At 50.0% G+C, this 12,806-nt stretch overlaps 1 protein-coding gene and 1 long non-coding RNA gene across 7 annotated transcripts in view; one reads left to right on the top strand and one right to left on the bottom strand.

The window, feature by feature from the left end:
- SIK3 (SIK family kinase 3) overlaps nucleotides 1–6,581 on the top strand; it is a 266,327-nt gene extending 259,746 nt beyond the window's left edge. For all 5 annotated transcript variants that reach the window (XM_010812395.3, XM_010812393.4, XM_010812394.3 and 2 more), the window contains 4 exons: nucleotides 1,232–1,395; nucleotides 2,284–2,416; nucleotides 3,478–3,648; nucleotides 4,361–6,581. In XM_010812395.3, coding sequence (XP_010810697.1) covers nucleotides 1,232–1,395; nucleotides 2,284–2,416; nucleotides 3,478–3,635 — 455 coding nt within the window. In that variant the 3' untranslated portion in view covers nucleotides 3,636–3,648; nucleotides 4,361–6,581. The remainder of the gene's footprint in view (nucleotides 1–1,231; nucleotides 1,396–2,283; nucleotides 2,417–3,477; nucleotides 3,649–4,360) is intronic.
- Nucleotides 5,694–12,790, bottom strand: LOC104974207 (uncharacterized). 2 transcript variants are annotated; one of them, XR_003029442.2, is made up of 3 exons: nucleotides 12,524–12,790; nucleotides 8,020–8,149; nucleotides 5,694–6,815 (listed from the first exon to the last, which is right to left on the bottom strand). It is a non-coding gene; the product is annotated as an uncharacterized lncRNA (long non-coding RNA). The 2 variants fall into 2 exon arrangements; XR_009490639.1 differs by having other exon boundaries at nucleotides 5,694–8,149.
- Nucleotides 12,791–12,806: the final 16 nt, after the last annotated feature.

Here is a 12,806-nt window from a genome sequence, read left to right as displayed (position 1 = left end):
TAATAAAGTCTTCTGACAATGAAAGGAAAGAATGATTTATTTCTGTTTGAAAGGGAAAGGTTCATAAAAATGATAACATTTGAGATGGACCTACAAGGATACATTGATTAGAACTGGCAGGAATGGAAGTAGAAGATTAAGCATTTCCAGGGAGAGAGAAAGGTGAAAGCAAATGCACTGAATCGTGAGTGGTCCCCTTTGACTGGAGCTTAGAATGTAGGGGTGAATTGTGTGGGATGCTCATTGGAAGAGAGGCTGGGCCAGTGAAAATGAGGGGTTTGGGCTCCACTATAGAAAGGTTCATCTTTGTAGGGCCGTGGAAGAGGAATGATTCGGAGCCTATTATAGTGGTCCAGGCAGGAGATAACCAAACTTGCATGAAAGCAATGAGACTGGAAAGAAAGAGATTAAAGTGACCAACACTGGAGAGGCAGATTCTTCAGACTTCAGGTGATGTGGAACCAGGAGTAAGGAATCAGCAGGGACTCCATGAGCTCATACCCAGATTAGGAAAGGAGGTGTTGGTTGTGGGGAAGCTGGTGAGTTCAGAATTGAACCTGTGAAGTGTTTGATGTTGTTCAGCCATCCAGGGAAAGATATCTAGTAAATAGTTTAGAATTTTGGATCTGGAGCTTAAAAGAGCGTTTAGTAATTCTTTACATAGAAGCAGTGTAGTTGAAGCCATGAAAATAGATGATATTGCCAAAGTAAGTGTGGGGAGAGTGAGAAGGTCAAGGATAGAGGTAAAGAGAGGAGGACCCTTGAAAGGAGTTGGGGCTGGAGTCGGAGGAGGAGAGGAGAGGGCTGGGCAGGGTACGGAGGGGAAGCCAAGGGAAGAGAGAGAGGTGTCCACAGGGTGGAAGCTATTCTCCCAGGCTAGAGGTCCTGAAGGTCCAAGAATGATTCTCCTGTGCATCTAGGTTTGGGAACATAGCACTGTCAAATCAACAGAGAAATGAAGAGAAAAGAAAAGGTTCAGCCAACCACTAATACATGGATTTTTTTCTCGTAAGGGAATGATCCCTGCAGAGAGAGGCCCAGGAAGGACGACAGTTGGCAGGCTGGTCCAGGCTCCTCCGAGCGTCACCAGCCAGCTGAGGTTGGCCGAGTGGCCCGCCAGTGGGGGTCCTCGCTCTGGCCCACTGTGCCTTGCAAGATGCTGCTTTGGTGAGAGTGGACTGAGGGAAGTGCTAGGTCTGCTGACTGACCCTATTTTGCTCTGTCTCCTCAGAGTCCGTCCTAGGGAAATGCATGGATAGAAGTTCTCCTGGACAAGCGATGGAGCTGCCAGATCACAATGGACTTGGGTACCCCGCTCACCCCTCAGTCAGCGAGCACCAGAGGCCCCGCACCCTCCAGAGACATCACACCATCCAGAACAGCGACGATGCTTATGTACGTCGGCCCCTCCTGCTTTTTGGAAGCGGGGTCTTTGAAAGCAGAACTTAGGAATGTGGGGTGGTGTCTCTTGTTCTCAATCAGAGTCCAGCGCCCCTGAGCACTCAGGGAGTATGTCTCTGAATCACTGTAACAAGCCTGAAATTCCAGGAGAATCTCTGCTGACGCCGAGCTCCACGTTGGAAGCTGAGGATCAAGAGCATCCATTTCCTGTAGTCTTAGTTATTGAACTTCTCCCCAGACAGTTGAAACAGGCCCCAGCAGATGCGCCTTCAGACTCTCAGTTATTACTCTGGCAGCTGCCTTGAATTTATTCAGACTTCAAGGGAGCTAGTCCACTTGGCAGGGCTTTATTGCCTTAGGGCAGACTCTTCGGCGGCACAAATACAGCCACAACCAGCCACATGCGACCTTTCAATTTTAAATGTAATTAAAACAGAATAAAACGTAAAACCCAGTTCTTTAGTCAGACTAGTCACATTCCAGGGCTCAGTAGCCACTTGTGGCTAGCGGCTTTCGATTTGGACAGGGCAGACAGAGAACATCCCTGTCCTTGAACAGAGTGCTGTTGGACACTGCTGCCCTAAGAGACTCCTCATGGCCTTGAGCCAGGTCAGAAACCTGGTGCTGGAACGCCATGTAGACGTCTGGGGCGCCAGCTGAGACTCCCTGTGCCCCTCCCTCCCCACGCGCACCCCCGCCCCAGCCTTGGCTCCCCGCACAGCATCCCCCTTTGGATAGCCCTGCAGAGGAAGGGGGCCTGGGGAGCGGTGCTTGGGACGGTGCTTGAGGCCGCCCTCTGCCTGGGCTCCTTTGAAGGGCACAGCGGTCTCTTAAGGCGCGTTCTCGGCTCTCTTTACTTCTTTTAATAATTGTTTTCTGCAGGTGCAGCTGGACAACTTGCCTGGCATGAGTCTCGTGGCGGGGAAAGCACTTAGTTCTGCCCGGATGTCAGATGCAGTTCTCAGTCAGTCATCGCTCATGGGGAGCCAGCAGTTCCAGGACGGGGAAAATGAGGGTAAGGGGCATTATGCATGGGCACCCCAAAGAAGTTTCTAAAGGGACCCCCCCCTTCCCTCTTCACCAGTGACCACTCCCCTCTTGTAGGAAGAGCCCATGGGAAGCCACAGCATCCCCGTGGGCTTCTGGACACCGCCTTTTCCCAGTTCTCTTGCACTGAGTGTGAGAGCACGGAGGAGCCCCGCTCCTGACTGAGCACAGGGCCGTCACTGTCCTGTCTGTAATGCATGTTCAGATGCTCCTTCAGTTACTCTTGTTCTGGTTCTGAGGAGAAGGCACCGTGTCCTAATGTCTGCCTCCCGTTAGAACCAGTAGAGGGAGGGGATCTTAGCTGATAAAAGCACAGACCCGGGAGTGGATGGATCTGCAGTTAATCCTGACTGCTCTGTACTGGCTCCACAGGTTAAGGCACTTAACCTTTCTGACCCCCAAGATCCCCCTCTGTAAAGTGACAGAAACAATAGAGCCCATGTCCTCGATTGTGCTGGGAGCAGTTGCTAGCTTCCTGCATGCGTGCCCAGTCATTCAGTCATGTCTGATTCTTTGCGACCGTATGGACTGTATAGCCCACCAGGCTCCTTTGTCCATGAGATTCTCCAGGCAGGAATACTGCAGCAGGTTGCCGTTTCCTTCTCCAGGGGATCTTACTGACCAGGGGTTGAACCCGTGTCTCTTACGTCTGCTGCATTGGCAAGCAGGTTCTTTACCACTAGCACCACCTGGGAAGCCTGTGCTTGGGAGTTTAAAGTGCTTAGGCCCATGCCCTGAGCACAGAGTGTGCCCAGGTGTCAGGGTCTGCCAGCACGAGGCTGTCTTATCCCACACCACGGAGCTGACAGCCTGACAATGGGAGACAGTAAAGAAGAGGGGGAAATGGACAGTGGGGGCAACAGGAAGAAGCCTGGTCCCCAGCCATGGTCGCTAACCAAACTGAGGGCCTGCTCTGAACTAGAACTCAGGGCTGCAGAAGTTTCAGACTGCTCTCTTCCTCTGTCTACCTCTTGCCCACCCCCCACCCAATCTCCCTGCAAACCTCCCAAGTTTTCTCTGGTCTTGCAGAATGTGGGGAGAGTCTTGGAGGTCAGGAGCACCCAGACCTGACAGATGGCAGCCAGCATTTAAACTCCTCTTGCTACCCATCCACTTGCATCACAGACATACTGCTCAGCTACAAGCACCCCGAGGTCTCCTTCAGCATGGAACAGGCAGGCGTGTAGCAAAAGATGGAAAGTGAGTATCACCCTGACTGGAGCCAAACCAGCCCTTTGGCTCAGTGTCAGCTCCTGATCCCATCAGGAGATTCCTTCCACATGAACTTTGAGCCAATGACCTTGACAACACCACTCCTCCAGCCAAGGTTTTTGCATCTTTCTGCTCCTTCATTAAGCACCATGCTAATTGTTTGAGGGGTAGATGGGGGCATATAGAAGAAATACTGGCCATGGTCCCTTGGTCGAACTGTTGAGGATAAGGCACGTTATAGGTGCCATAGCCTTCAAAGAGTAAGTGAGCTTCAGAGGACAGACAGGACTTCTGGCCAGAGTAATGGAAAAGGAGGTGGTTCTTGAACTCAGTCCTAAAGGATGAAATTCAGCAAGAATACATGTCTAGCCAGATCTTTTCTAAGGCTGTGCTGCAAGTGGAAAAATATACCAGAAATTTGTGATCAGAGGCCAGCAGTAGAAAACAGGTCAACTGGCCGATTTTGCAGGAGTAATGCCTAAACATACACAACAGGTAGTATCAGTTCTGTCTTTGAAAATTCATTGACAGACAAGACTCGATGAAAGTTAAGCCATCTGGCAAATCTGTATTAGAGCCTCAGTACAGCAAATCCTCCTAAAATATCTGAGGTAAAGTGAACCATTTTTTTGAAAGTTTTCAATGGAATATTTGAGTCTTTGTCTTTTCAAACTAATTCTCTGTGTCTGCTCTGTTGCAGGTTTATGTACAGTGCGGGAATGAAAAGGTTGATTTTAAACCAACAGTATCTAGCAGCATTGCGCCAAATTGCCATTGTTTTCCCTCCACCCAGAATGTCGGCTCCTTTCCTCCCATTTGGTTCATCAGTGTGCTGTTCTTTTGGGTTCTGAGGGGGGTTTTGCCATGTTCGCCTGTATGACCAAGTCACCAAGGAAATAAACAGGAAATCCATGTTCGCCACCTTTTGTGAAAGTGTATTTGGTGTATTTGAGTTGATGGTTTGGTTTGGTTTTTGGTTTGGGTTATTTTTGGTTGTTTTGGTTTTAGGTATGTTTTCTTTGGGAGGTGATTTTCTTTCTTATTTCTTTTGTTTACCTTTTAAGACAGAAGAGCAAAGCAGTTAGCGTATGGTGGCCAGGGCCCAGAGCCATTCCCCTCCCCAGCCTGTCTGCAGAGTGCCCTTCAGTGCCTGAACTGCTTTTACACAGAAGCAAAAGCTGGAGGGCAACATACTCTGGAATGTAGTGGCTGGAGAAAGAGACAAGAGGGAAGGGGCAGCAGCCTTTGGCCCTTGGAGAGCAAAAAGAGACACCCCAAGCCTGGAACCTGGAGAGGTCTTTTCTGCTGGGATCCACTAACAAACATGTCTGGCCAAGCCAAAATCACACAAGAATGTCAGCATGGAGGCTGAGAGTGGCCTGGCGCTGATGGGTTGCCAATTGGAATATCTCTTTGGTGTGTAACTCGGCTCCCCTCTTGTAACTCAGAAAGTTGGTTGCCCTTATCACCCTGCTGGTTCTGCCCGTGGACTGAACACCCAACGGTGGTACTGTGTGTGTGTCACCTTCCCTTCTCATGGTATATTGTGATATAACAAGGGTTGTTTCTCCATGTATATATGTATGTATCTGTACACATACATAATACATACATACATATATATATATCTATATATATATAATGCTTTTCCCTTTCAGCCTCTTTGTCACAGGCAAGAAGAACAGGAGGTTGTCTTGGGTCCTGCCACCCTGCTAACCTTCTCCTCCTCTCTGCGCATCCTCAGCCCCTTATTTTAATTCTTGATCATGTAGGAATTGTTTTTCGTAAATGTTGATATTATTGTTATTATTGTTATTATTATTAATAATAAATACAAACAAAAGAAATTTTTGTTTAAAAGAGAAATGTTTAACCAGATTCTGTTCTATTTGAATTGTGACTTGCACCTTTTGTTCAAAGTATTTTATTTAGACCTTGTAATTGTGGGCGGTTCTCACTCGTGCCAGTGACAGATGTAGTGCCCTCCTTGCGCGCCCCGCCTCCCTGCTGAAGCAGTGCATATGCAATAGCTATTGTTTGTGTCATTATCTTTATTTTCCTTCACCGTTAGAAACCAAAGTCTTCTCTGCTGGCTGGGGGGCTGGCAGAAGATCTGGGTTATCGCCTTCTGATCTTCAAAACAAGGAAGAGATGTTAATTAAATACTCTTGATCCATTTTTCTGGGGAGGCAGAGTAACAGGTCCCCTGGCCCCTCCTCATCTTTCATCCTGAATTTGCACAGGAGAAAGCGGGTGCCCAGCATGGCCATCCTGGTTTTGCTGCCAGGATCCCCCATGTAGCTTGTCCTTCTCTCTGATGTTGGCAGCTCAGCTCCTGGACCCAGTATCCCTCGAGTGGGTTTCTGCAGTGCAAGAGCCGTTCTTGGGACTTCTCCGTGTTTCCATGGTCCCCACATCCCCTCTACTTGGTGGGAGCCACCAGCTACTCACCTTCTGGAAGCAACTGAGAGAGCCCGAACAGCCACTGTTGACTTCTCTGGGCTCGTTGCTGCTCTGACGCCCCTGCTGGCCACGACCACACACTCAGCCTGTTTTGTTCACGGAACTGATGGACGAGCAGACTGCCGCCCCCAGCGAGCACCCAGACGAAAGCCAGTGAGCCTATTAACCGTGCCATCTTGCAAACTACACTTTTAAAAGAATCATTGCTTTGTATTGTAGTAACCAATATGCGCAGTATATGTTGAACGTATATGAATATACTTTCCTACTTCTGTTCTTTGAAAATGTCAGAGTATTTTTTCTTTCTCATTTATGTTGAACTAAAAAAGGATTAAAAAAAAATCTCCAGACCCAAGCTGCAGTAAGACCTTTAGTCATTTTTTGTTGGGCAGTTACAGCTTGGTAACTTGGTTGGACAGTAGGGGATTGTGAAAATAAAACACCTGACTATGATCTTACGCTGATATGTTACTCGCCTTGTGTTTGGAGTCTAGTTGGGAGAAACTTTCAGGCTGGAAGCTGGAATGCGGGAGGCTAAGGACGTGTAGGGTGGGGCCCTGAGCTCTGCTTTATCTCACCTTGCCTAGAGAGAGGAGCATTCTCCAGAAGCCTGAACTGGACCTCACGCTGGGTCATCGGACACCTGGCTTGGACTCTGCCCCCTCAGAAGCGAACACTGCAGTTTGCTGAGTCTGATGGAAAACAGATTCCTTGAGAAGATACTTTTGAAGGAGTAGAAGGAGAACTTCAAAGAGCTGGCAGAGGCTGGGGCGTCTGTGGAGTGACCTCAGTCAACCCAGTGATATGGACACCAACTAAGTGTTAAGATAGAAGGGGACTTTTGCTATAGTTTTCCCCTTTTTCCATACCTGGACTCCAGAGGACAGGGTAGAATTTCTTGGAGGGTCCCAGCCATGGCTCACAAATAGCTGCTAGAAGCCTTCTATGAAGAAAGATCACTGCAGCTGGAAATACTGAGCTTATAGAAAGGACTTCCCTTGTGGTTCAGACGGTAAAGCGTCTGCCTACAATGCAGGAGACCTGGGTTCGATCCCTGGGTCAGGAAGGTCCTCTGGAGAAGGAAATGGCAATCCACTCCAATACTCTTGCCTGGAAAATCCCATGGATGGAGGAGCATGGTAGGCTACAGTCCATGGGGTCGCAGAGTCAGACACGACTGAGCGACCTCACTTCATAGAAAGACAAGGGAAAGGAGGGAACTTAGAAAATCAATTTTGAGTCCCTGTGACTAGAAGGTCACTGTGGGACTGTTGAGAGCGGAAAAGAGCCTTCTCAAGAAGGGTCTTCTGATGTATGGCTGGGTCCCTTCCTTGTTCACCTGAAACTACCACAACATTGTCAACGGGTTCTGCTGCTGCTGCTGCTGCGTCGCTTCAGTCGTGTCCGACTCTTAGCGACCCCATGGACTGCAGCCTACCAGGCTCCTCCATCCATGGGACTTTCCAGGCAAGAGTACTGGAGTGGGTTGCCATTGCCTTCTCCGTCAATGGGCTCTACCCCAAGACAAAATAAAGTGTTTTTTTAAAAAGGGCTGGGGGTAGGGGGTGGGGAATCTTCTAGTCTGTACACACTCCCTTGGAAGGCTGAGAGTGTCTCTGAAACCAAACAGATAAACCAGATGCCTTCAAGTAATCTGGAAGAACCTTCTGTGGAAGGTGCCACGCCCTGCCGCAGGCAGCCCAAATGCCTTGGAGATGAGGTCAGAGGCCTCGGGCCTGCCTGCTAGATGGGGACCCAGGGGTCTGAGTTGTGAAGGTGGAAGCCTTGCCGACAGGTCCTTGCTCATCTTTCTGACTTTGAGGTATCCTCCTTCCCCACCACACCCACCCCACTCCACCTGCACAGATCAAGGATTCGGAAGGCTGGTGTACCTACCGAGGAGCTAGACCTCCATTCCTGCTCTGCCATGACCTTAGTCTCCTAAGCAGGAGGGCAGGAGAGACTCTTCTCTGGTTACGATGCCCAGTGCTGGGGTCTAAACTGGGGCTCTGTTTATCACCAGGAGCTGCAACAAGATTATCAGTGAACAGGGGTGGTGGTGATGGGGATCTCCTCCCTCCCCAGTTGATCCAGACCTCCCAACCTCAAGCCTCCCATCCTGACCTGCACCTTAAACACTCGGAGTAAATGTTCTGAGCAGGGTCCCCCGATCCAGGCTGTATGTGCAAGACTCCTGCGTCTCCTCTGCAAGCCTGCTCTTTCAAGTAACCCTCCGGATTCTGGGGCGCAGAATAGTTCACTGGGCAAATATTTGCTGAGTGTCTGCTATGTGCCAGACCCAGCAGGGAACAGAGTCCTTCCAGCGCAGACCGACCAGTATGGCATTGAGACACCAATTGTAAAATGAGTGGCCAGTCCTGAGCAAAATCCACTCCTGCAGCCAGCCAGCCACACTCCCACACACACCAGGGGACCCACTTCAGTAAGGTAACTGGGGAGACCCCCACATCAGGGGAACAGGGTGGTAAGACTAAGGACCGACACTGGTGGGCCCTGCAGCCACTTAACAGCTAGTCCAGTCCAGGTACTTGGTGCCTCTGACAGTGACTGGATGGACCCCAAGTCTGGTCCTGAGATGTGCTCCATTTGCTGTTGGCTGTGGTTTTCCCATCGCCTTTTTTCAGAAAGTCTCTCTTATTCCAAAATATTAGTAACGGAGGGGCATGGGCTGACTTAAGCCAAACACCTTACAGTGAGATGGAGCAGACACACTAGTGAACAAGCTGAGACGGTAAAGAACCGGCCTGTGATACGGGAGACCTGGGTTTGATCCCTGGGTGGGGAAAATCCCTTGGATAAGGAAATGGCTACCCACTCCAGGATTCTTGCCTGGGAAATCCCATGGACAGAAGAGCCTGGAGGGCTACACTCCATGGGATTGCAAAGAGTCGGACATGACTGAGTGACTAACAATACAGCCACATATTTAAAAAGGAAGCTTCCACAGAAACAAACATAGAGAATGAACTTATGGTTGCCGGGGAAGGGGGAAGAACTGGGGGAAGAGAGAGAGTTTGGGATCAACAGGTGAAGTGAAGTGAAAGTCGCTCAGTTGTGTCTGACTCTTTGCGACCCCGTGGACTATAGAGTCCATGGACTTCTCCAGGCCAGAATACTGGAGTGGGTAGCCTTTCCCTCCTCTAGGGGATCTTCCCAACCCAGGGATTGAACCCAGGTCTCCTGCATTGCAGGCAGATTCTTTACCGGCTGAGCCACAAGGGAAGCCCAACATGTACACGCTGCTATATTTAAAATGGATAACCAACAAGGATCTACTGTACAGCACAGGGAACTCTCAATGTTATGTGGCAGCCTGGGTAGAAGGGGGGTTTAGGAGAGAATCGATACATGTATATATATGGCTGAGTCCCTTTGCTATTCACCTGAAACTATCACAACATTAACTGGCTATACTCCAATATAAAAAGTTTAAAAATAAATAAAAAGAAAGCTTCCAGCTTGGTAAGATATTATCAAACTCCCAAAGGGCTTTGGGAGTCGGAGGCCCAGCTGCTGCTGGCCAACAGGCAACCATCATAGAGCTAGAAGCCAGGCCCCTGACTCCCTTCCTGCCAGCACTGAACACTGATGGCTGAAGGTCATAAGGCAACTCTTAGCAGCTCTCAGCTGCAGGCTTCTCATGGGCCAAACAAGGAGAATATCTGGCCTGCTGGCCTTTCAGTTCATTGTGAAAATGCTTTGGCCACTGAAGTACTGGCAGCTGTCAGATTTGCCACAATCATTTCAGTTAAAGCAGGGCAAAACAGCACCCAAGTGGTAAGCTTCTGTGGTCCTCTGTACGCAGGCTGAGAAAGGAACCTCTCATCCCCAGACATCCCTGAGCTGCCCTGAGCAGGGAACCGGCTTCCCTCCCACTCTCTAACCAAAGGCTGGGAACTAGGCTGGCTAAGTGGCAGCCCTCCTCCCTGCTGGGTCCCCTGGGTGTAGGTCACCCCCTCATCTGGGCATTTGCGTGTCAAGGCCACACGGAGAAAATGTGATTCCTACCCCTCCCCTACTGCCACCAGAGACTGAAGTCATTCATAGCTCTGGTCTGCCGGTGTGAGTGTGTTCAGTGGGAGCAGGGGACACAAGGCCAGAAATTGGGGTGCTGGGGTGCAGAACAGTTACTGTCTACTCAGTGCCAGGCACTTTCAGTTTTGCCATGCATGTTCTAATTTAGTGCTATAATCTTACAGCACAGGTCTGGAAGTCAAAAGTCCACAAAGGGTCACGCAAGTCTAGAGCATGGCATCAGCAGAGCTGATTCCTCCTGGAGGCTCCGAGGAAACTCTTCTTGGTCTCATCCGGCTTCTAGAGCCTGCCTGCATCTTTTGGCTCATGGCCCCCTTCCAACAATCACATCCCTCTGACCTCTGCTTTTGATCTCCCATCTTCTCTGACTCTGCCCCTCCCGCCTCCCTCTTGTGTATGTAAGGACCCTTGTGATGACATGGCCACCTATGTAACCCTGGAGAGTCACCCCATCTCAAGGTCCTTAATCTCAAGGTCCTTAATATTTATTTATTAGTTGTGGCATATGGGATCTTTTGCTGTCATGCGCAGACTCTCTAGTTGTGGCACCAGAATGCACAGGCTAAGTAGTTGCAGGGCATTTGGGATCTTTGTTCTGTAACCAGGGATCAAACCAGCGTCCTTTGCATTGGAAGGCAGATTCTTCAACCACTGAACCACTAGGGAAGTCCCTCTCAAGGGACTTAAAATCACCTTTGCAAAGTCTCTTCTGCAACTTAAAGGAACAGTCACAGGTTCCAGAGAGCAGGACATGGACATGTTGGCAGGGGTGGAGGGACATTATTCTCCACCCACTTGCTTCGCCTACTATAACTCTAGGAGATGACTATTGTTATCTTCGCTTAACAGGTAAGAGACTGAGGTGTAGGGGAGGTTCAGCTAACAAGTGGGAGAGCTGGGATTCGAACTGAAGGTAGCCCAGCTCCAGAGCTTTCCCCTCTGGGGAGAAAGGCATGAGGCTACTAGAGTGGGAGAGGCCTGGAGCCCCGCCACTGTGGCATCTGGCAGATGGTAGCCCCTGGCTGAGTTCTGGAACCTTAGGGAGTTTCCTGGGTAGGTGGCACAGGGCACATTTCTGCCCTGGGTCCTCAGTCCGGAGACCTGGGTTCTAAGTGCAGCCCTGCCTCTGATGCCCTGGGACATCAGGGACACTGGGCAAATTCCTCCACTCTTCGGTTTCCTCATCTGGAGATGGGGGTGGAGAGAGGCTGATCTCAAAATCCTCTCCGCTTGCATGCTCACAGGTTCTATGACCCAGGCCCTGTCAGCAACCTGGTGTTGGGGGTCTCACACCTTCCAGGAGAAATCTTAGAAAATGTCACTGCAAACACCAATGAACACACAGCACTGACTTCCCCGGGTCTGTCCTCCAACCACCCCCATTTTTGTCTTCGTTTTACTGATAAGAAACCAAACTCAGATTGCATACCGGGCTCATGAGCTTCCTCCAGGATTTTGCAAATTGAAGGCAAAAATGAATGAAATAAGAGAACAGGCTCCTGCTGCTAGCAGTCCAGAGGTCCTTCCTCGACATCAGCCATCCCTCAGGGATGGTGTCCATTCTCACTTGTGTGGGATGCAAGGTCAAAATGAACAATGCAAAGATCTATGTATCCTATTTAAGCAACTGTCCTTTATTCTGAGATTATGCCCTTTTTAGGTGTTAAAAAATCTTTTTTATTTGTCCATGCCTCTCCACTTGAGGGATCTTAGTTCCCCAACCAGAGATGGAATCCAGACCCTTGGCAGGGAAAGCCCTTAATTCTAACCACTGGATCACCAGGGAAGTTCTTTAAAAAATAATCTTGGAATTTCCGTGGGAGGAAAAGTGGTTATGACTTCGCCTTCCAATGTAGGGGGTGTACCAATCTCTGGTCAGGGAGCTAAGATTCCACACGCCTCATGGCCATAAAACCAAAACATAAAACAGAAGCAATATTGTAACAAATTCAATAGAGACTTGAAAAAAAATCGGTTTGGAAGAGATTACGGCTGGTTACAGTTGATGGTAGGGTTTGGGTCAGGCTGGGAGTGGCGGTGCGTAAGATGACAAAATGAAAAGTTGGCAACTCTGTGTTGGTCTCTAGAATGTGTTTGGAAATGTTAGACGTCTCAAAGTCTGGGAGCCCCTGAGTACCGTCCTCTCTCTCCCCAGGCAGCCTCCAAGCACAAGGTTCCCTTTGCTTTCCAGTCTGGGAGGTCTGCGAGGGCCTGGAGCGAGGTGGGGATGAGAGAGAGAGGGGACAGCCTTGATGGGAGCAACCTCTGCTGCCTTTGTGAAGTTGGGGCAGGGTGGGGGTGAGATAATCACCCTGGAATGCGAGGGGCCAGCAGGGGAGAATACCTCTTGAGTGCAGGAGTCCCGGCCGTCCTTGGCAGCCTCTGTGTTTTTCCTCCTTCCTTCCTCTCACCCGCTGCGATGGCACAATGGACAATGGCAGGCACACAATCCCCACGGAGGAGACGGGCCGGTACCGCTGACCCCCGACTCTGGGGACCTGCGCGCCTGTACACACCCCCTCCCACCCCTGCTGGAACTCTTGATCCCTGGCCCTGCAGCCCCCGGAGCTTCCTGTTTGCCTGCTCTATTTGTCTGGCCCCAGGGACAGAGCTGATCCTTGAACTCT

The sequence above is a fragment of the Bos taurus genome, chromosome 15 (assembly GCF_002263795.3).
Source record: "Bos taurus isolate L1 Dominette 01449 registration number 42190680 breed Hereford chromosome 15, ARS-UCD2.0, whole genome shotgun sequence".
Lineage (NCBI taxonomy): Eukaryota > Metazoa > Chordata > Mammalia > Artiodactyla > Bovidae > Bos > Bos taurus.
This window is presented reverse-complemented; position numbering and strand designations above follow the sequence as displayed.